The sequence below is a fragment of the Lipotes vexillifer genome, unplaced genomic scaffold (genome assembly GCF_000442215.2).
Source record: "Lipotes vexillifer unplaced genomic scaffold, Lipotes_vexillifer_v1.1 scaffold1098, whole genome shotgun sequence".
NCBI lineage: Eukaryota > Metazoa > Chordata > Mammalia > Artiodactyla > Lipotidae > Lipotes > Lipotes vexillifer.
In genome coordinates, this window is record NW_006798559.1 from 784,654 (window position 1) to 804,916 (window position 20,263).

Consider the following 20,263-nt stretch of genomic DNA (forward strand, 5'->3'; position numbering starts at 1 on the left):
AAAAAAAAAAAAAAAAAAAAAAAAAAAAAAAAAGAAGGGGAAGGCCTTAGGACTGACAGCATGAGACACTTTTTGGTCATATTGTCGGTTTTCAAGGGCATGTATGGAATGGAGAGAGGTCCAGTAGGCAAGATGGAATATAGATCTTCCACTCATTCTGGCAAAAGTTTTGAGTCCAAGCAAAGAAAGAAGTTTTTTTTTTTAAGTTAATAATATTAAACTTACTGAAACCAACTGCTTCTTTTTTTTGCTCAGCATAGACAAGTAGAGATTGATGAGTTCCAAGTAGGAGGTGGGCGTTGTGTAGTACCGTCTCCGGAGCTCTGTGTAATAGCGTTCCGCCATACTGGAGACACTCAAGTGGACATTCACACACATGAGGGAGAGCTTTTCTTTCAGTTCTTCATTTACAGCATCAACATTTGAGAGAAACGTCTTTGATACAGAAAGAAGTGCTTCTCTGGGCCACTGTAAATAAAGATATGATTTGGAAAGTCTGTTGCTTATTTCCATAATACACATGCATTTCTCTGAAAGTCTTTTTCGCCTTGTCCCCGCTTTTACCTTGTTAACTCCTATTCGTGTCCATGATGTTTCATGAATTGAATAGTTGTGCTCATTTAAGGGAGGTCCTGGTTCTGCATTTGCTGACCCCAGCACAGTGTCTGGTACACAGAAGTTGTTCAAAAACTATTTGATTGATTGAATAAACGTGGGTGTTTTTAGCATAATTAAATGAATAAAATCACATCCATTATGAGGACCTCATGTCCTCTCTCTGTTTATTATACAGTTTGAGTGTCAGGTTCACGGTTATAATCACTGTCCTGTTCACCTCAACTCCTTTGCTCCTCTCTTGTCTCTTTGCTCAGTCAAGTGCAACTCTCTGTTACTCCACACCTGCAACTGTGCAGGTAGCACGGCTGGAGAAAACCCCCCACAGCTGTGCTGACTGGCCTCACTGTCAATTCATGGCAACTAGATCAAGCGGGTTCTTAGCTCAGCCCAGAAATGCTTCTACATTGTCTCATCCGTCACTCCTGTATCCTCCTGAGTATTTCGCACCCTATGTTACTTCCTCAGACTGCTAACACTTCCTCTTTCCTCTTCATTCTCAGTTCATGACCTTGCTCCCCACATCACTAAAAAGAAAATAGAAGCAATGCAAACAGAACTTCAATGAATTTTCACCCCCACGTCTTCCCCTCTACTTGCATCTGTGGGCTTATACTCTGGGGTGAGCTGTGCGTGCTCCCTGCCCATGTTAGCCCCTTCACTGGTGAAGCCATCACATCCCTTCTTGCCTATTTGGTGACACTGATCCAACAATGCCTAACTCTGCTGCACCATCAATATAATTCTCTTTTCTGAATAATTTCCAACAGCACACGTGTGTTGTTTGTGTTCTCCACTTAAAAAAAATACTTCTATCTTGATCTCACATACCCCTCTAGCTATTACCCATCTCATAGTGTTCCTTTGTGGCAAAACTCCTTGAAAGAGTTGTCTCTGATTCCCCTCCTTTCTTCTCTCTTGAACCTTCTACCCCATCACTCCACTGGAACAGCTCTTGTCAAGATCAATGGTAACTCTACAGTGGTAAATTTAATAATCTTCTCTTCTTTATAAATTCCATTCTGCCTTTGTTCAATGATTGTCATTGTCATCCCTTGCACATGAGTAAGTTCCTAGTGGGCTTTGAAGCTAATGTAAGTACACTTGAGGAGTTATTGGACAATGTGTTACCACGTTAAAATCAAGCAAGTTCAGACATATACCCGGAAAAGACAAAAACTCTAATTCAAAAGACACGTGCACCCCTATGTTCATAGCAACACTATTTACCATAGCCAAGACATGGTATAGAGACCTAAATGTCCATCAACAGATGAATGCATAAAGAAGATGTAATGGGGCTTCCCTGGTGGCTCAGTGGTTGAGAGTCCACCTGCCAATGCAGGGGACACGGGTTTGTGCCCCGGTCCAGGAAGATCCTACATGCTGCGGAGCAGCTGGGCCTGTGAGCCATTGCCGCTGAGCCTGCGCATCTGGAGCCTGTGCTCCGCGACGGAAGAGGCTGCAGCAGTGAGAGGCCCATGAACCGCAAAAAAAAAAAAAAAAAAAAAAAAAAAAAAAATGAGTAATGTGTATATATATATATAGATATATAGACATAGATAGATATAGTGGAGTATTACTCAGCCATAAAAAAGAATGAAATAATGCCATTTGCAGCAATGTGGATGGATCTAGAGATTATCATACTAAGTGAAGTCAGACAGAGAAAGACAAATATCATATGATATCACTTATATGTGGAGTCTAAAAAATGATACAAATGAACTTATTTACAAACAGAAATAAACTCACAGACATAGAAAACAAACTTATGGTTATCAAAGGGGAAAGGTGCGGGGAGGGATAAATTGGAAATTTGGGAGTAACAGATACACACTACTATATATAAGATAGATAAGCAACAAGTTCCTACTGTATAGCACTGGGAACTGTATTCAATATCTTTTAATAACCTACAATGGAAAATAATCTGAAACATATATATATATATATATAAATATATATATAACTGAATCACTTTGCTGTACACCTGAAACATTGTAAATCAATTATACTTCATTAAAAAAAAATAAAATCGAGGCTTCCCTGGTGGTGCAGTGGTTGAGAGTCCGCCTGCCGATGCAGGGGACGCGGGTTCGTGCCCCGGTCTCGGAAGATCCCACATGCTGTGGAGCGGCTGGGCCCTTGAGCCATGGCCACTGGGCCTGCACGTCTGGAGCCTGTGCTCCACAACAGGAGAGGTCACAGCAGTGAGAGGCCCACGTACCGCAAAAAAAAAAAAAAAAAAAAAAAAAAAAATCAAGCGAGTCCTACTTCTCAAACAGATATCCTGTGATGTCACCGACCTGGACAAACCAATCAATGGTGCAGCAGTTCACAAGGGATGGAAACATCCGGCATCGGGACCGAAAGGCCTCCCCAACGGGGCTCATGCAGAGAACAATGTGCAGCTTCTGACGGACTCTGCTGATAAAGTATTGAAACACCTGACAAAAAGAAAGACATTTTCAATTTAGAATAAGGCTGAACCAACCATGAAAATAAGTGTTGGCTAATGCATCTGACTCTACCAATATCAAATTTAAAAAATGTTAGCATAGTGGATGTATGAATTGTTTTAACATCCCATTCCAACCCCTTTTTCTCATGCAGACTGGAAAGATTAAATGACGTTTTGCAGACTCTGTTGCAACTTGGGTTTGGGATGTGACATAGGTCCTCTTCATCAGTGGATTTAAGGAGACCCCTTGAATAAAGTGGAGAGAGGTATTCATACAAGGTTTTGCTTTGGGGTAGGAGACCACTGGGAGAAAGAGACAGGGTACAGGGCAACTATTTTTGTAGGTGCAGAGCCTGGCAGAAATGGCATGGACCTGGGGTCACTATCTCTGGATTTGGCTCCTTACTTCAGTTGCTCCCAACATGGTGGGGGACACATGGCTTTGGAGCTGGCAGCTGAAGCAGTAGCACACTGATTGGTTAGAGGTTTCCTGGATCAGCAGAATGGTTGTGGCAGAGGCAGCAGTGTCCTTGACTGTTGACTTCTACAGTGTCATTTCATAATCATTCCAAGGAATTCAGCCTGGAATCCCTTTCTTTAGCCTTCCCAATGGTTGTGTCCCTCAAATAAAGCCATTTCTGCTTACATTGGTTGACTGTACCTATAAGTCCTGACCTAGCAGTGGAGGGAATTCTCATGAAAGGACACAGAAGAGATGATATGAGAAAGACTAGACCAAAAAGTTAGATAAGGTGCAGAAAGAAGAGAAAGGCCTGGGCTAGACAAATAGCGGCTTACAGAGTGTAGCACAGTGCTGGAGAAATGGATGTGGACAGCAGCTGTGTTGTGTGTGTGTGTGTGTGTGTGTGTGTGTGTGTGTGTGTGTGTGTGTGTGTGTGTTGTGTGTGTTGTGTGTGTGTGTGTGTGTTGTGTGTGTGTGTGTGTGTGTGTGTTAGAGACAGAGAGACAGAGAGACAGAGAGACAGAGACAGAGAGAGACAGAGAGAGACAGAGAGAGGTTGAGAGAGAGAGAATGCATTTCATAATCTTGCTGATAGGAAAGGCACTCAAAAGTATTGAACTCCTTAGGCAGGGTACTGGGGGTGTGTGAAATAAATTTGTGTTTAAGAAGGATAAGAGAAGCTTTCCAGTTTGGACAGATCTATGATCTCCATGGGGTAGCAGGGTTTCTGTTTTCTGCTTTCCATAACAGTTTCTGGAAGTCTGATGAACCAATGCTTTAAATGTAGGAAATAAAATACATAGGATTACAAAGGAAACAAATTATATTGAAAAAATTCTATCCATGGACTGCTTAAGGGGATTTGTGGACCACTGGAAAAAGGCTAAGACAACTTTTTGTCTTCCAAAACCTTCTTACCATTCTGACATGTCCTACCTCATCTCTATTCCCCTCAGAAATTCCTACTTCTTTCACTCTTGGTCTGGTGGCTGCTAAAACCTGCTCCAGTTCATCCTTTTCAAATAAATTAGGCACTTCACCTGAGTTCAGGATGTTATTTATATCTTCTAGAAACTCTTCTACTACAATCTGTAGAAGAAAGCAGAGTGGTCATTATACCTTATTCAACCATTTTACATTTACTGCCTGTATATTACAAAGCAAATATATGATCTAAAATTCACATTGAGTTAATTTTATCTTTAAGAGAAGATGACCCTGGGGGAGTGGCCAAGATGTTAAAGTAGGATGACGCTGAGCTTACCTCCTCCCACGGCACACCAAAATTACAACTATTTACAGAGCAACTATCAATGAGAGTGACCTACTTAATGCATAGAAATATAAACAGAGAATTAGGCAAAATGAGGCAACAGAGGAATATATTCCAAATGAAGGAACAAGATAAAACCTCAGAAGAACTAAGCAAAGTGAAGATAAGTAATCTACCTGATAAAGAGTTCAAGGTAATGACCATAAAGATTCTCATGAACTAGAGAGAAGACTGGATGAACATAGTAAGAAGTCTAACAAAGAGAAGATATAAAGAAGAGCCAAACAGTTTGTTTTTAAAATTTCTATGAAAATACAAAAGATCCTGAATAGCCAAACTCACCTTGAGAAAGAGGAACAAAGCTGGTGGTATCATGCTCCCTGAGGTCAAACTATACTAGAAAGCTACAGTATTCAAACAGTATGGTATTGGAACAGAAACAGACCCACAGATTAATGGAACAGAATAGAGACCCCAGAAATAAAACACACACTTCTATGGGCAATTAATCTACACAAAGGAGGTAAGAACATACAATGGGGAAAAGACAGTCTCTTCAATAAATGGTGCTGGGAAAACTAGACTGCTACATCCATAAAGAATTGGACTACATTCTCATACCGTATACAATATATACTTTCTGTCCATTTCTCTTTCTCTTCTTCCGAAATTCCCACAATGTGGATATTGTTTGTTTTGATTGTGTCCCATCAGTCCCATAGGCTTTCTTCACTCTTTCTATTTCTTTTTATGCTTCTGACTGGATAATTTTAAATGTCCTGTCTTCTAGGTCACTGGTTCTTTCTTCCACATGGTTGAATCCTTTTGAAGCTCTCTATTGAATTCCTCAGTTCAGTCATTGTATTTTTCAGCTCTGAGATTTCTGTTTGGCTTTTTAAAAAATTGTTTCTATTTCTCTGTTGAACTTCTCATTTGTTTATGCATTGTTTTCCTAATTTCATTTAGTTGTCCATCTGTGTGTTTTTTCAGTTCACTAAACTTTTTTAAGAGGATTAATCTGAATCTTTGTCTGACAATTCACAGATCTTCCCTTCTTTAGGGTCAGTTACTGGGGCTTTATTAGTTTCCTTTGGTGGTGTCATGTTTACCTGATTGTTCCTGATCCTTGATTCCTTACATTGTCATCTGCACATCTGAGTAAGTGATCTTCTCTTCCAGACTTTACTGGCTCACTTTGGCAGAGATTGTTCTTCACCAGTCAGCTCAGTTTGGGACATATCAACTGGTAATATCTTTGAGCGGATGGGACTTGCTATCAATGTCTATTTTAGGGTAGGGATAATGCCTGAGCTCTGAGGTCATGGGTGATGCAACTGGCTGAGAACAGTTGGACAGGATTTCTGACTTGGTTTTAAGTGAGCAAGGCTATAGGGTGAGCTCTGTGATTGTCTGGGTGCTCTTATCAGGTTTCCTAGACTGTTGGGGCTGGGTACTATACTTAGCGGTAGGTGGGGCTATGAATTAGCTTCCCTGCCCTGGCAGAGTGCGAGAATGAGTTCCAATCCCAAAAAGGCTTTTTGTGGTCTGGTGGGGTGGGGCGTGGCAGGGAGGTACACTCATCATTGGGCACTGTTATGAATTAGCCCCCTTGCTGAGGTGGAGAAGGAGAGCTGGTTCCAAACATCTTCCTAGGTGTTTCTGGTCAAGCTTTCTGCTCGGAGGGGCTGGGAACTAAGCAGTGGATGGGACTATGAATTAGCTGCCTTGCCTGGGAGGAGCAGGAAACTGGCTCCAAAGCTGGAAAGGCTCTTTGTCTGTGGTCTGAACTCAAGCTGATCTGCACCCCAAGTTCCATGGCTGGACAATGTCACTCCACTGACTTTGCCCTGTGGGCCATCTACTCTGTCTGCCATACTCTTCTCTTGAGCGTAAGCTGGGCTACACTGCTTTCCAGGTGTTCTGGCCAGGCTTTCTGGCTGGGCGGGGCCAGGAGCTACACTCAGCAGTGAGCAGGGTATGACTGGGCGGGTGGGGGGACCGGACCAGGCTCCAGGGCTGGCAAGGCTCTTCATTTGAGGACCTCGAATCAGGTCGACCTGCACCCAGCTGAGTTCTCTGGTCAGACTGGCTCTGCAGATGAGCAAAGCTGCTAGCCTGGACCACTCTTGGGCACTGTGGGTAAGAACTTGCTTTGTCATGATCTGAGTGCTGGTTGTTACATCCTCACGCCTTCTCCGTCACAATCAGATTCCCAGAGGTCAAGCGCTGCAGATTCCTCCGCCATCCCTGTGATGCGAGACTGGAGTGAAACTCCCAAGATGCTACCCAGAACACTGCGGGAGCTGGATGTCCACCCTGGGCTCTTTCTTCCCACTGGAGAGACCCCAGGCTCAGAGGAGACCTCTTGATGTGGTGCTGTGCTGGCCTGGGAGGAGGGCAACGTGGTCAGTGTGTCATTGCTCCTCTTACCCTTCTAACGTGGACTTTCTTGGCCTCTGTGGTGCAGGGGTGTGCTTCAGCCTCACCCCCCAGGTTCTAGGATTTTCTCCGTGTCTCGTCCGTGAATAATTGTTAGGTGTTCCTGTGAGGGGGAGCAAAGTCGGGACTGACCTATGTCACCATCTTGGTGATGTCACTTGCTGTCACTTTGTTCTTGCATTATTTTCCTGATGTCACGAAATTGTTTATGTGTTCTCTTGTAGCTCTCTGAGCATCTTTAGAACCATTGTTTTGAATTCTTTGTGCGGCAATTTGTGGATCTCCATTTCTTGGGGTCGGTTATTGGAGGCTTACTGTGGAGTCACGTTTCCCTGATTCTTCACGATCCCTGTAGACTTACGTAGATGTCTGCCCATTTGAAGAAGCAGTCACCTCTTCCAGACTTTATGGGCTGACTTCAGTAAGGGAGACTTTCAGGAGTGGGTGAGGGCACGCTGGGGCACTAGACGCCAGGTCTAGTGGGGCAGGGCACCGAATACGGGGGCATGTGGTGTGGGGAGGTTATGTGACTTCGGCTCAGGACACAGTGGCCACACACTCAGCTGTGGGTCTTTTCTCATTTGTAAAAAATATTTACATACTCAGATATAAGGTCACTGCTTGTCACAGATGTTAAAAACAATTTTCCCGCTTTATTCGTACTTAGTCATTTTATAGTGTTTTCAAAATTAAAATGAATTTTAAAGTATTTATGCATCAGATTTATCACTTTTTTATTCCTTGGCTGATTTCTATAGACGTTTATTTTCCCTAACATTAAAAGTGTAATCACTGTAGACAATCCTCTATTATGGAATAAATTCAGGATCAGTTAAATTTGTTGTAGACATAGATGCAATCTTATTTTAATTTTAAATTTAATTTAACCAAAACATATCCATTATTTTTTCCTTTTCTTGAGTGAAGCATGTTTCCCTAATTGATTTCGCTTAGGGAATTACTTTCTTATATTTATTTCTACAGGAATAGTTTTATTACCTCTGTTTTCTATGCCCTTTCCCTCCAAGAAAAGTTAAGTCCTTTCTCGCCCTCTTAACCTCTGATCACATTTACTTACTTAGAATTTAAAGGGGGAAGCAATAGTTGGTAAAAGAAGTAAAAATGTATCGTAAAAGTCTTTCATAAGGCCCAAGAACTCTGTTATTAGAGGGGATGATTCCCTGAACTACATCCTAAAAACTATTTGAAGCTCACACACGTGATTGTAACACTTGTCCTTTTCCTGTTCTTGCTCTTTGGCTATTTAGATACGTACCTGGGTGTCTGTGAAGAGGAAAACCATATTCCTGTCTTCTACACCAGCCAGTTTGTACAGCTTCCTCAGGTCTTCATGAAAACAGTCATAATTATACCCCCGGCTCAATTCAATCTGCAAACATTTGTAACCACATATGTGAGCTGCAAGTCTTGTAAGAGACTGCTTTCCTGTGCCTCCCACTCCAACCAGCAGGGCGTTGCCTCTTTCCTGACGAATCATGCGGGCGATCCTGCAGGAGACAAAGCAGACAAAGGTTTATTTCAAGTGTACAGACAAGGCTTCTGCTCAGAGGGCCTGCCCCAGTGTGGAAGGCTGGTGGCCTCTGGAGGGTCATCCCCCAGCCAAAGGCCACAGGGAAGAGCAGGGTATGTCTGAGGTTCACGGTTGGGAGAAAAGCACCACTGGTTTCCTTATATGCATCTCTCCCCCATTTCCTATAGGCTGTTGGCCTTGGTCTCGCAAATTAAGTAGGGTAAAATCTCTTCTCCCTTCTTCAAAGTGTGAAGGATTTTGTTAGGGAGCTTGGCTGCTCTAGGCCACTACTTATATTAACCATTATATGGGCAAGCAGGTCTCTATTTCTAAGGATGAGCAAGAGAAAAATCGCTGAATGTAGGAGAGGAGACTGCAGCTCAGAAAACATCAATGGGAATAATCTGAAATGGATTTACTATATCAACAAAATTTTAGAAAATTTCTGATTCATGTTAACAATAAGAATTTATAAAAAATTGCAATCATGATACTAGAGTGAGCACTCAGAAAGGGGAAAAAAATCCAAGTGTAGGAAAAAATTGATTGTTGACGGAAAGTCTGACTACCAAATTGAAAACCTCCGTGGAAGATGGGCATCACAAATAAGATACTGTGGAAAATTGAATAGGTGAAGTGGAAGGCAAACACAAGGAATTTAGCCAGACCTCAGAGAAAAAAGATAATGATATTAAAAATGACAAGAGAGAAAATGGAAGCTAAACAGGAGAAACAAATTGAATCCCAGAGGCCACACAATGGGAATTGTAGGAGGAATAAGAGGGGATAGAGCTGAAATAATAGAAGAAACCCCCAGAGCTGAGCCCCTAGATCTGAGGAAGTCACTAAGTGTCAGGAAAGAAAGTCAAAGAAGACAAGCAAAACACTAAATGTTTTCTAGGAGATCTATAAATATAAAATAAACTATGTGTGTGTGTGTAGGTGAATGTATGCACACATGCATATGTGAATCAAAGTATGAAAGAGAAATCTATATTTTAGACATAATTGAAAATTTGTGAGCATCTGAAAAATAGACATAATAGATTACTCCCAAAGGGACAAATAATTTTAGGCTGGCCTCAGGCATCTCTTTTACAAGACGACATTCCACAATGGTTAAGAGGGAAAGCTATCAAGTTATTTCTCAGAGAGTAAACCACCCGCAAGTCCTTCCTAAAAGAATCCTTGAAGGTATACAGAGAAGTATGAATAAAATTCAGAAACTCAAGAAAAAGGGGAAAGGGATGTCATTATAAAAGTGAGCAGTCTGTATGAGAGTCAAGTTCGTATACTGTTGTTAAGATAAAAAGGTAATGGCAGGGCTTCCCTGGTGGCGCAGTGGTTAAGAATCTTCCTGCCAATGCAGGGGACACGGGTTTGAGACCTGGTCTGGGAAGATCCTACATGCTGCAGAACAATGAAGCCTGTGCGCCACAGCTACTGACCCTGCACTCTGGAGTCCGCGAGCCACCACTTCTGAGCCCGCGTGCCACAGCTACTGAAGCCCGCATGCCTGGAGCCCGTGCTCGGCAGCGGGAGAGGCCACCGCAGTGAGAAGCCTGCGCACCACAACAAAGAGTGGCTCCACTCACCGCAACTAGAGAAAGCCCGCCTGAAGCAACGAAGACCCAACGCAGCCAAAAATAAATAAATTTATATATAAAAAAGGGTAATGGTAATGTCAATAAACTCACCTTAAAAAGAAGATGCAAATGTAAAAAATTTCTTTAAAAAAAATTATCACCTAAAATCTCAGATTGGGTCATCAGAAACCAAGAAATCATGGGAGAAATGTAAATGCAGGTTTAATTTCTCTCTCTCAATCTCTCTCTCTCTTTTTAATAGGAAGGTATCTGTCATCTACTCTATTTTTAATTCATGATGCTGATAACTGGAAAAAACAAAGTTCAACTATTTGAAAAGGATAATGGCTTTATTACTATTTTAATTAAGAAAGAAAAACATGATAATTGTAACTGATGGGAAAAAACCATTGCTAACACTTTACCACTTGTAAGCTCCATCACGAGGGCCTGGATGCTGTCCTGCTCTCTATGGGAGCAGTGTGTAGCAAATAGTAGGTGCTTCATAAATAAATTTATGTCTGTTGACTTGTATGTGTGTGTTTACAAAAATGGAATTAATCTCTATACTACATTTTGTTTTGTGACTGTTTTGCTAAATAATGCTTTATGGACATTCTCATGCTAGTGAATACAGCAATAGATATATCATAATGTATTTAATCAGTTCCCTACTGATGGATATTTAGTTCTTTTAATGGTTTTGTTATCATATTGACAATATTAAAAAACAAACCTAATGCTAGCTGCAAATAGAATCCTTTCAGATCATGAGAGAGAGAGAAAATCCATGAAACAAAAAAGAGGTTGCATTAAAATAAGTTAGAAAATAAGTTAGGATGGCATAAATGTGGTTGTTAAAGCCATGCTTTAAAATAATATTTAATTATACAGGCTTGTGGAGGCAAATGAAATGTGTTAAGGCATAATGTTTAACTCTATGTGCCATAATTGAATTTTGTAAAAAAATTATAAATGCTTATAAATATATTTGAAAGCACCATACAATTTTAAGTGACTGTCTCTAGGTGAGGAGGTGGAATTACGAACAATGTTTTTGTAAATCTTCCGCAACAAGTGTATTTAGTATATAATCAGAAAAATAATCACTATTTTTTTTTTTTAAAGAAAACAAAGTAGACCTATTTCTTCCTTGTAGGAAATATAAAGATGTCTTCCTTATGCGGTAGTTCTATCATTAAAAAGATCTTGGTAATAGGCATTTTTATAAGTAAAATTACATTTATGAAAAAAGGAAATAAACATGTGATTTCTCATTCTAACTATCTCTGAAATTCAGTACACTATCACCAAATCACCTATATTGAAGTAACCAACTTCTAAAGACCTTAAAAACTGTGAATTAGACGACAGTGGTTAAATAGTTCTCATGCGCCATCAGCTTTGGTGGCAGGGCATAGGAGCTGCGTAGCGTGAGCTTAGAACGGGGAGCCTACAAGGACTGATCTGAAAATGCTCCTCTGGGACAAAGCACAGACTCCTAGGTCATTATTCAGGGTCTTCTGAAATAGTATCAAACTTTCAGATTGGTCTTCTATAGCTTCACATTCTCTCCTGCCCTTACGGTGAGTGTTGTGCTGTTTCACTGCCCAGAAAGCCTTGATAACACTGCTTTGTCTAGAACAGGAGTGAGCAAAAGATGACCTATGGGACAAAACTTAACCCAAAGATTGGTTTTTCAAAAAAATTTTTTATGGCCTATGAGCTAAGAGTGGTGTTTAGATTTTTAAATGGTTGACAAAAAAATCAAAGGAGTAATATTTTATGGTATGTGACATTATCATATGACATTCCAACATGAGTGTCCATAAATGAAGTTTTATTTGAGCACAGCTGTGCTCATTTATTCACTGAGTGGTAGTGGCTGCTTTTGTGTTACAATGGCAGAGTTGAGTCGTTGTGACAGGGTCTGTGGCAAAGCCTCAAATATTTACCATCTGGCTCTTTACAAAAGAAGGTTGTAGCTCCTTTTCCTAGGACCTGCCAACTAAAAACTCGCTTGCCACCTGGTTCTACAAGAATGAAGTCACTAACCACTGCAGTCTCTGACCTTCAACACACCCTGAAAGGAGTTCAGGGTGGAGATCAGGAATGAGGAACTCTATGCTCTGGGAAAAACTGGCAGAACAGGTCTTCAGATATCTATTTTCAGGAGATTTTACAAGCTCAATTTCTTGCATCTTCTCATACCTAGAAAAGCACTAAAATCATTAATGGAGACATCTGTTCCTTGTGACTAGCAGCAACCTTCTGCCAAAATGTGTGCTTGACTGCACATACCCCCTTCACCAAAATCACCTCCCACCTACCTCTCTGGAGCTGTTCCTCGTAGCTATCTGAGAGGCTGTTTTCTGGGCTATAGTCCTCATTTCCCCCCAAATAAAACTTAACTCATAACCCTCACATTGTGCATTTTTTTCTTTTTTTTCATTTGACAGATCCTTTGCTAACTCCTCCCCTAAAACAACTAAGACCCACAGGTACTATTGGCACTGCTATATCTCTGTCACAATGCACATCTAACAGACAACACTTCAGATCATTTGCTTATATCTCCTCAGCTACCTCTGAGAGTATAAAATTGAGGGCTGAATGGATATGTAATAATGTTTTGTTATTTCCTCCCATAATGCACAAGGGCTCTATAGTGGATGAAAATATTGAATATCATAAATCTCTTGCACTTCATATGTTACTCTTTTCTTGTTTCATTTATATTATAGCAAATTTTTTTTTCCATCTGAGATTATTTGAAACAAATGACTTGTCCTTTCTGCTTCCCAGTGTTATTTTTTCTGTCAACTTACATATCAATGGATAAAAAACTCCCTCCATTGAGAATCCTCCAAAGTTACATTTTTTCTGCTGTAGTAGGCAAGACATGGCTCTCCCAATTAGTAACTTTATTTTAACAGAGAGATCCATTTGACCATCCTTGCAGTATGGTGACAACTTTGGGGGCATGTAATAGATAAACGGCTTGGTGCAAACTGCTCTTCGAAATCACAGGCTCTGAAGTAAATTTTAATTTTTTCTGAGTTGGGAAGGCTTTTATGCAGTTATCCTATGCAACAAAACAAAACAAGAACCTAGAATGTTAACAAATGGAAATGTAGTATCTGCTATATTGCTGAATATTTAGTGATTTTCCCAAAACTTATGTTCATAATGGAAGTCCTTTCCAATTGCTAATCAGCAGTAGGTGTTTGAGAGCTCTTACTTACGACAAATAGAAATTCCTCTCTAGAAAAAAGAGAACATGTCTACATAGTTATTTACATGGCGGTCCTTTTTACAGGAAAACTAAATCTCCCCCATTTTACAAATGGTTTTTAATTTCCTTCTGTAATATTTTAAGCAAACCTTGAGTAGCCTGGTGATTCCCTTTCACAAAAGTAAGAGAGATTATAAATATAATTAAGCCGACTTTGCCTATCATCTGGTCTATTCTTCAGGAAGTTTCTCAGACCAGAGTTCTGCCATTCTTTTCTTTTCTTTTTTCTTTCAGGCTTAGGGCTTGCTTGAGCTATGGGAATAAACGTTGTTAGGAGTTAGTGTGTGGGTATATTGGCAGGGGGACAGATGGGAAGCAAGTGGTATCTTGACAACCCAATGACAAACTATTGTATGTTACACCACTTGAGCTGTGATGAACATAAATCCTTGAATGAGAGTTAATTAAATAGCAGAAGTATAGGAAGGGCAAAAGACTTGGTTTGCTTATGGTTATGGAAAAAAAATCCTGGAGATCTGTCAGTCTTAACAAGGTCCAACACTAACATATAGTTGACAAGAGAAACAAACAAAGCAATTAAAATCTTGCCATGGTAGTAGACCATGGGAAGTCCAGTCCACACACACATTTTGCACTGCTTATTCCACAGAATACTATATCAAATCTGGGTATCACATTTTAAGTGAAACATTGAAAAGTTATAAAGGGCTCAGTATGTTGAAAACTGGAAATAACTGCTAATAGGCAATAGTGAAACATCTGGGATAATTATGCCTGGAGAAGGTAAAGCTAAGAAGAACTTGGTCATGATTTTCAAATATTTGGAGGGCTGTTAGGAAAAAGAGTGGATCCATTTCCAGTGGAGGCATCTACAGTGAAGTTAGAATCAAAGCATTGGATATGATCCCCAGCCTGCCACTCACCAGCTAGAGGGCTTCGGACAATTCACTTAATCTCTCTGTGGCACACGGTATTGTCCAAAAATGTCTGCAATAATGTTTCTGGTCCTACTTGCTCTTTGACCCTATGAAGTGATAGAGTCTCTGATCCTATCTTGTGAACTTGGGTAGCCCTGCATGATGCTTTTGCTGACAAAGTATGGTAGAAGTGATGCTGAGTGACTTCCAAGGCTATGTTGTGAAAGGCCATTTGCCTTCTGCCTGGCTCTCTCTTGGGGCACGAGCCTTTGGAGCCCTGAGTCACTGTGTAAGAAGCCCCTGCACTCTGATGCTGTCTTGCTGGAGAGACAATGGAGTCCACAGGGAGGCAGAGATAGGCCAGGTGTTCTAGGTGCTGTCTGACTGCAACTGCATGAGAGACCCCAGGAGAGAATGGCTGGGAGCCATGAGAAATAATGAAAAAATAAAGCTACTAATTACTACAGTGGATTATTATGTAGCAACAGACCACTGCAACATTCTCTGAGCCTTATATTTAGAAAGATCATGATATTGAGCCATACAGAGGTGTTATCAGAGCTAAATGAGATACTCCATATCATGGTTTATATTCACACTCAGTGCCATTATTATTATTATTACCACTCCAAAGGATGGAATGAGTATCAGAAGTCACAGGGAGTAGATTTTGACTTACCCTTGAAGGATCATTTCAACACTTAAAAAAATTTTTTTATTGAAGTATAGTTGATTTACAATGTTGTGCTAATTTCATCTGTACAGTAAAGTGACTCAGTTATACACACACACACACACACACACACACACACACACACACACACACATATATATATTCTTTTCCATTATGGTTTGTCACAGGATATTGAATATAGCTCCCTGTGCTATACAGTAGTACCTTATCATTTCAACACTTTTAACACATATTTACAATTTAAGAATTGTTCAACAGGACATGAGCCATTTTAAAAAGTTGTGTATGCCCCAAGGACTACAGATATTCAGGCTGGATACCTAGATGTCGGGGATGACCCTTAAAGGATACTTGCAGTGGGTATGAGTCAGACTCAAAAGTAGTTAGAATCTATGATCCTTGCATTCAACTTCTTTTGCTATAAACAAAGTAAAACCCCCTATTTCTTTAGTCATGCATGTTAATCAGCCTGGTTATACTGTACATATCTGTAAACAACCTTAGATCTTTTTTTTGGAATGAGATAGGACATTTTCAAAAACCAAAACAATCTATTAATATCTACCAAAGATAATGACCTCTGAGATCCCATAAAATGTTCATGTCATATATATTTTAAATATATCAAAAAAACCCCTTTAAGTTACAGCAAGATTTGCTAATAGACCTTTGTCCATCTAGCAATCTATTTAAAGAGTGTTTTACAAATTAATCCTTACCTTTTAATATAAATGAGATTAGATCAATGCATTATTAGGCACGTTATGGCACTATACCTTGAAACATGCTCTATAGCATCCTGGAAGAACACCAGCTTTACTTCTTTGGGGTTTATAAGGTTATAATCATCAAGATAGTCCTGTAGAACATTTGCGATTTTCTCCATATCAGGCATGTCATCATAAATCCGGTCAGTCTTATCTGCTCCAAACTAGATGATTTATTGGAGAAGAACCAAGTTGGATCAATTCTGATATATAAATGTATACAATATACATAACCTTAGGAGGGAACATTATTTTATCTATATTTTTATTTAGTCATTTGCTTATATATGCTAACAGGGCTTTAAAACCAAGGAAATCAGTTTAAAGAAACTCAGACGTTCATGGCTAACTGAAAAATTCATTTAATTCAACCTCTTCAAGTGGTACATTGGAATTTCAATGATCTTCGCAGTAAAACTCAAACAGAAGCTCAGAAATAATTTGAAAATTTTTCTCACTTTAACTTACTCTGGTTTCATACTTTTGCTCTTAAGCTGTTGACATCAGAAAAGCAAAATTGTTGAAAATTATGTATGACAGATTGTGTTATAAAAAGTCATGCCAGAACTATACATAGTTTTTACACAGCAGTCATTTAATTAAATAAATCATTGAGCATGATATTTGGTGTAAACTATAGGCAACTGAGTGTCCATTTGGACCTATTGATAATTTCTTGTCTTTGCCATAGCAACTGCCCTAGGGACATTTTCTTTTGGAATCATTGACTAAAATACATATAGGCAATGGAAGAAGAGTCCAACTACTCTTTTTGCTTTGCTTCGTTTCCCCATTTGATAATAATATCGTTAGAAACACACAGGAAATATAACCACCACCTGAAAATAAACTTCGGATTTTGATTTTAAGAATACATTTAAATAGACATATTTCGCAGCAAGATCTTTTTATGACCCACCTCCTAGAATATTGAAATAAAAACCAAAATAAATAAATGGGACCTAAGTAGACTTAAAAGCTTTTGCACAGCAAGGGAGACCATAAACAAGACCAAAAGACAGCCCTCAGAATGGGAGAAAATATTTGCAAACAAAGCAACTGACAAAGGATTAATCTCCCAAATATACAAGCAGCTCATGCAGCCCAATATCAAAAAAACAAACAACCCAATCCAAAAAGGGGCAGAAGACCTAAATAGACATTTCTTCAAAGAAGACATACAGATGGCCAACAAACACATGAAAAGCTGCTCAACCTCACTAATTATTAGAGAAAGGCAAATCAAAACTACAATAAGGTATCACCTCACACCGGTCAGAATGGCTATCATCAAAAAATCTACAAACAATAAATGCCAGAGAGGGTGTGGAGAAAAGGGAGCCCTTATACACTGTTTCTGGGAATGTAAATTGATACAGCCACTATGGAAAACAGTATGGAGATTCCTTAAAAAATTACCTACTATATGACCCAGCAATGCCACTACTGGGCATATACCCTGAGAAAACCATAATTCAACAAGAGTCATGTACCACAATTTTCACTGCAGCACTATTTACAATAGCCAGGACAGGGAAGCAACCTAGATGTCCATCTACAGATGAATGGATAAAAAAGATGTGGTACATATACACAATGGAGTATTACTCAGCTATTAAAAGGAACAAAACTGGGTCATTTGTAGAGATGTGGATGGACCTAGAGACTGTCATACAGAGTGAAGTAAGTCAGAAAGAAAAACAAATATCATATATTAATGAATATATGTGGGATCTAGAAAAATGGTATAGAAGATCTTATTTGCAAAGCAGAAATAGAGATACAGACATAGAGAACAAATGTATGGATACCAAGGGGGAAAAGGGGGGCAGGTGGGGGGAATTGGGAGATTGGGATCGACACATATACACTATTGATACTATGTATAAAATAGACAACTAATGAGAACATACTGTATAGCACAGGGAACTTTACTTAATGCACTGTGGTGACCTAAATGGGAAGGAAATCCAAAAAAGAGGGAATATATGTATATGTATAGGTGATTCATTTTGCTTTACATTAAAAACTAACACAACATTGTAAAGCAACTATACTCCAATAAAAATCAATTAAAAATAGATATATTTCATACAAATAAATTGTTTGGTATTTTTTTTAGTTGTCAGGGGTTATCAGGGTGGTGAGGTATTGCATATGTGTATGATATAAACATGAGTCCATTCATTTGTTTAAATAGCATTGATTGAGAGCCTGCTATTTACTTAGCTCTGTGCAGGAAACTAGGGATTTAGGGTGAACAAAACAAACATGGCCCTTGCCCTCTCAGGGACAGTAGGAATGTTGTACCCAAACAACTCTTGTTGTACCCAAACAAGAGTCAACAAGACGGCTATCTGTCAACATAGGTAGGGTGGTTAGACGGAAGTCTTCTAACATAGAATAATGTTACTCATCTAGAATAAGTCTATTCTAGGTAGGTCTAGAGGGTAAAATTAGGGCCTATGTGTAGATGTTACTGGGGGGACAGACTTAAGGAACTTAGTACAAGGAAAATTTTGCTACTAATTAGAGCTACCCTGAAATGAAGAAGGCAGAACTGCTAACTAATTAGCTTCCCATAACTGGAAACCTCTGAGCAGAGGCTGAAGAACTACACAGGATTATAGGAAAGGAATTTGAGTCCTGAATGGGTTTCGGATTCAAACTATTATTAAAATGAATGTAACTAGATCAGAAGTCAGCAATCTTTTTCTCTCAAGGGACATATAGTAAATATTTTAGGCTTTGCAGGTCGTATAGCCTGTGTTGCTACTACTCCACTCTGCCTAGTCATTAGAAAGCAGTCATATACATAGTACACAGTCAAATGGGCCGTGGCGGAGTCCCTATAGAACTTCATTTACAAAAATGGGCGGTGGGTGGATTTGGACTATGGACCATAGCTTGCTGACCCCTGGTCTAGATCTCTAATCTTCACATGTGCAAAGCTCTTGTAGAATATGAACTTGAAGTAGAAAACAGTAAATGCTTTATAGCCTTCAAATGTAGTCGTCAATACAACATACTTACCTTAATGAAATCTCCAAATATGATGGGCCTAGTCAAAAAATATTCCAGGCCTATTGCAATTCCAAAATGTTTGTCTATTCAAAAAATAAAATCAATTCTTAGTATAACAATAAGCTTGAATGCAGGATATTAATGATAAGATATACAGAATAATAACCCCTCTTACTTTATTTAGAAGCCTAATTGGTACACATGAAACTGAGGGAAAGCCATGTTAATGCCATACCACTTTAGTTTGGTTGATAATCTCCCAGATTTAAGATTAAGAATATTTACTATTAGTAAACATTTTATTAAATAACAGATATTGAATACATATTAATAAATAAGAAATACTTTAGCAATATCCTGGTTTTTTATCCAACAAAATGCTATTTTTTTTCCTACTTTCCCTCCTCTACTTAAAATTCTATACTGAATTAAGAATATTAACCCTTCCTGAATTTCAATGAAATGATTTCCATAATATTTCATATATTGTTATATATTTGGGTCATATATAAATATATGAAGAAAAAAACTTTTACTCACGAATGATTACAATTCATTTTGCTCATTTTAGAAACCGAATTGTGTCTCCCTGGTAGTCTAATGGCTAGGATTAGAAACCAAATTGTTTTTCTACTAAAAAACAAAAAAACCTAGCTAAATAAAGATTGATATAAAGATTGATATTTACTGGCCATTTCTGTCAAAATAGCATGGAAATAGTGCTTATCTTCATTATTAATCAAACGGTCATGGAAGACTCTTTGACATTCATGGCAAAAAAGTCTAAATATCTGTATCTCTTCTCTTATTGTTCCTGGATCACATTGAAGGATACCTGTTTTTTAAGAAAAGGAGAAAAGAAGAAAAATTCTACAATTGTGGAGTATCTAGTAGTTTAATTAATGAGGAAATCCTTAAGTCCAACTTTATCCCCACACTACCAGAAATGGATGGTTCCCCAGTGGATATACACATCTAATAATGGTGATCTCATTTTTTGAAAGCAAAACTGGGGACACGGTAGCAGTGAAAATGGGGAGGGTAGCAGAAGGGGGATATGGGGCCTAAAGAGAATTATTTTTTAAGTTGTGAGGTGTTGTAGCAGGGCCTTATGCTGTTAGGAATGATCTGATAGAAGAGGAAGCATTGACAATGCAGAAGAGAAGGGGGAATTATAAGAGCAAAATCCTTGAGTCAGCAGGAAGGGATGAGATTAAATACAGGGGTTGGGGGG

The 20,263-nt window shown here is 39.2% G+C and overlaps 1 protein-coding gene across 1 annotated transcript in view; it reads right to left on the minus strand.

Moving 5' to 3' along the window:
• Positions 1 to 20,263, minus strand: part of DNAH6 (dynein axonemal heavy chain 6) — a 302,264-nt gene that overhangs the window by 105,371 nt on the left and 176,630 nt on the right. Inside the window, 7 exon segments of the mRNA XM_007470601.1 lie at positions 226 to 468; positions 2,925 to 3,065; positions 4,479 to 4,631; positions 8,531 to 8,762; positions 16,015 to 16,169; positions 19,039 to 19,112; positions 19,718 to 19,864. Of these exon segments, the coding sequence (XP_007470663.1) occupies positions 226 to 468; positions 2,925 to 3,065; positions 4,479 to 4,631; positions 8,531 to 8,762; positions 16,015 to 16,169; positions 19,039 to 19,112; positions 19,718 to 19,864 (1,145 nt within the window).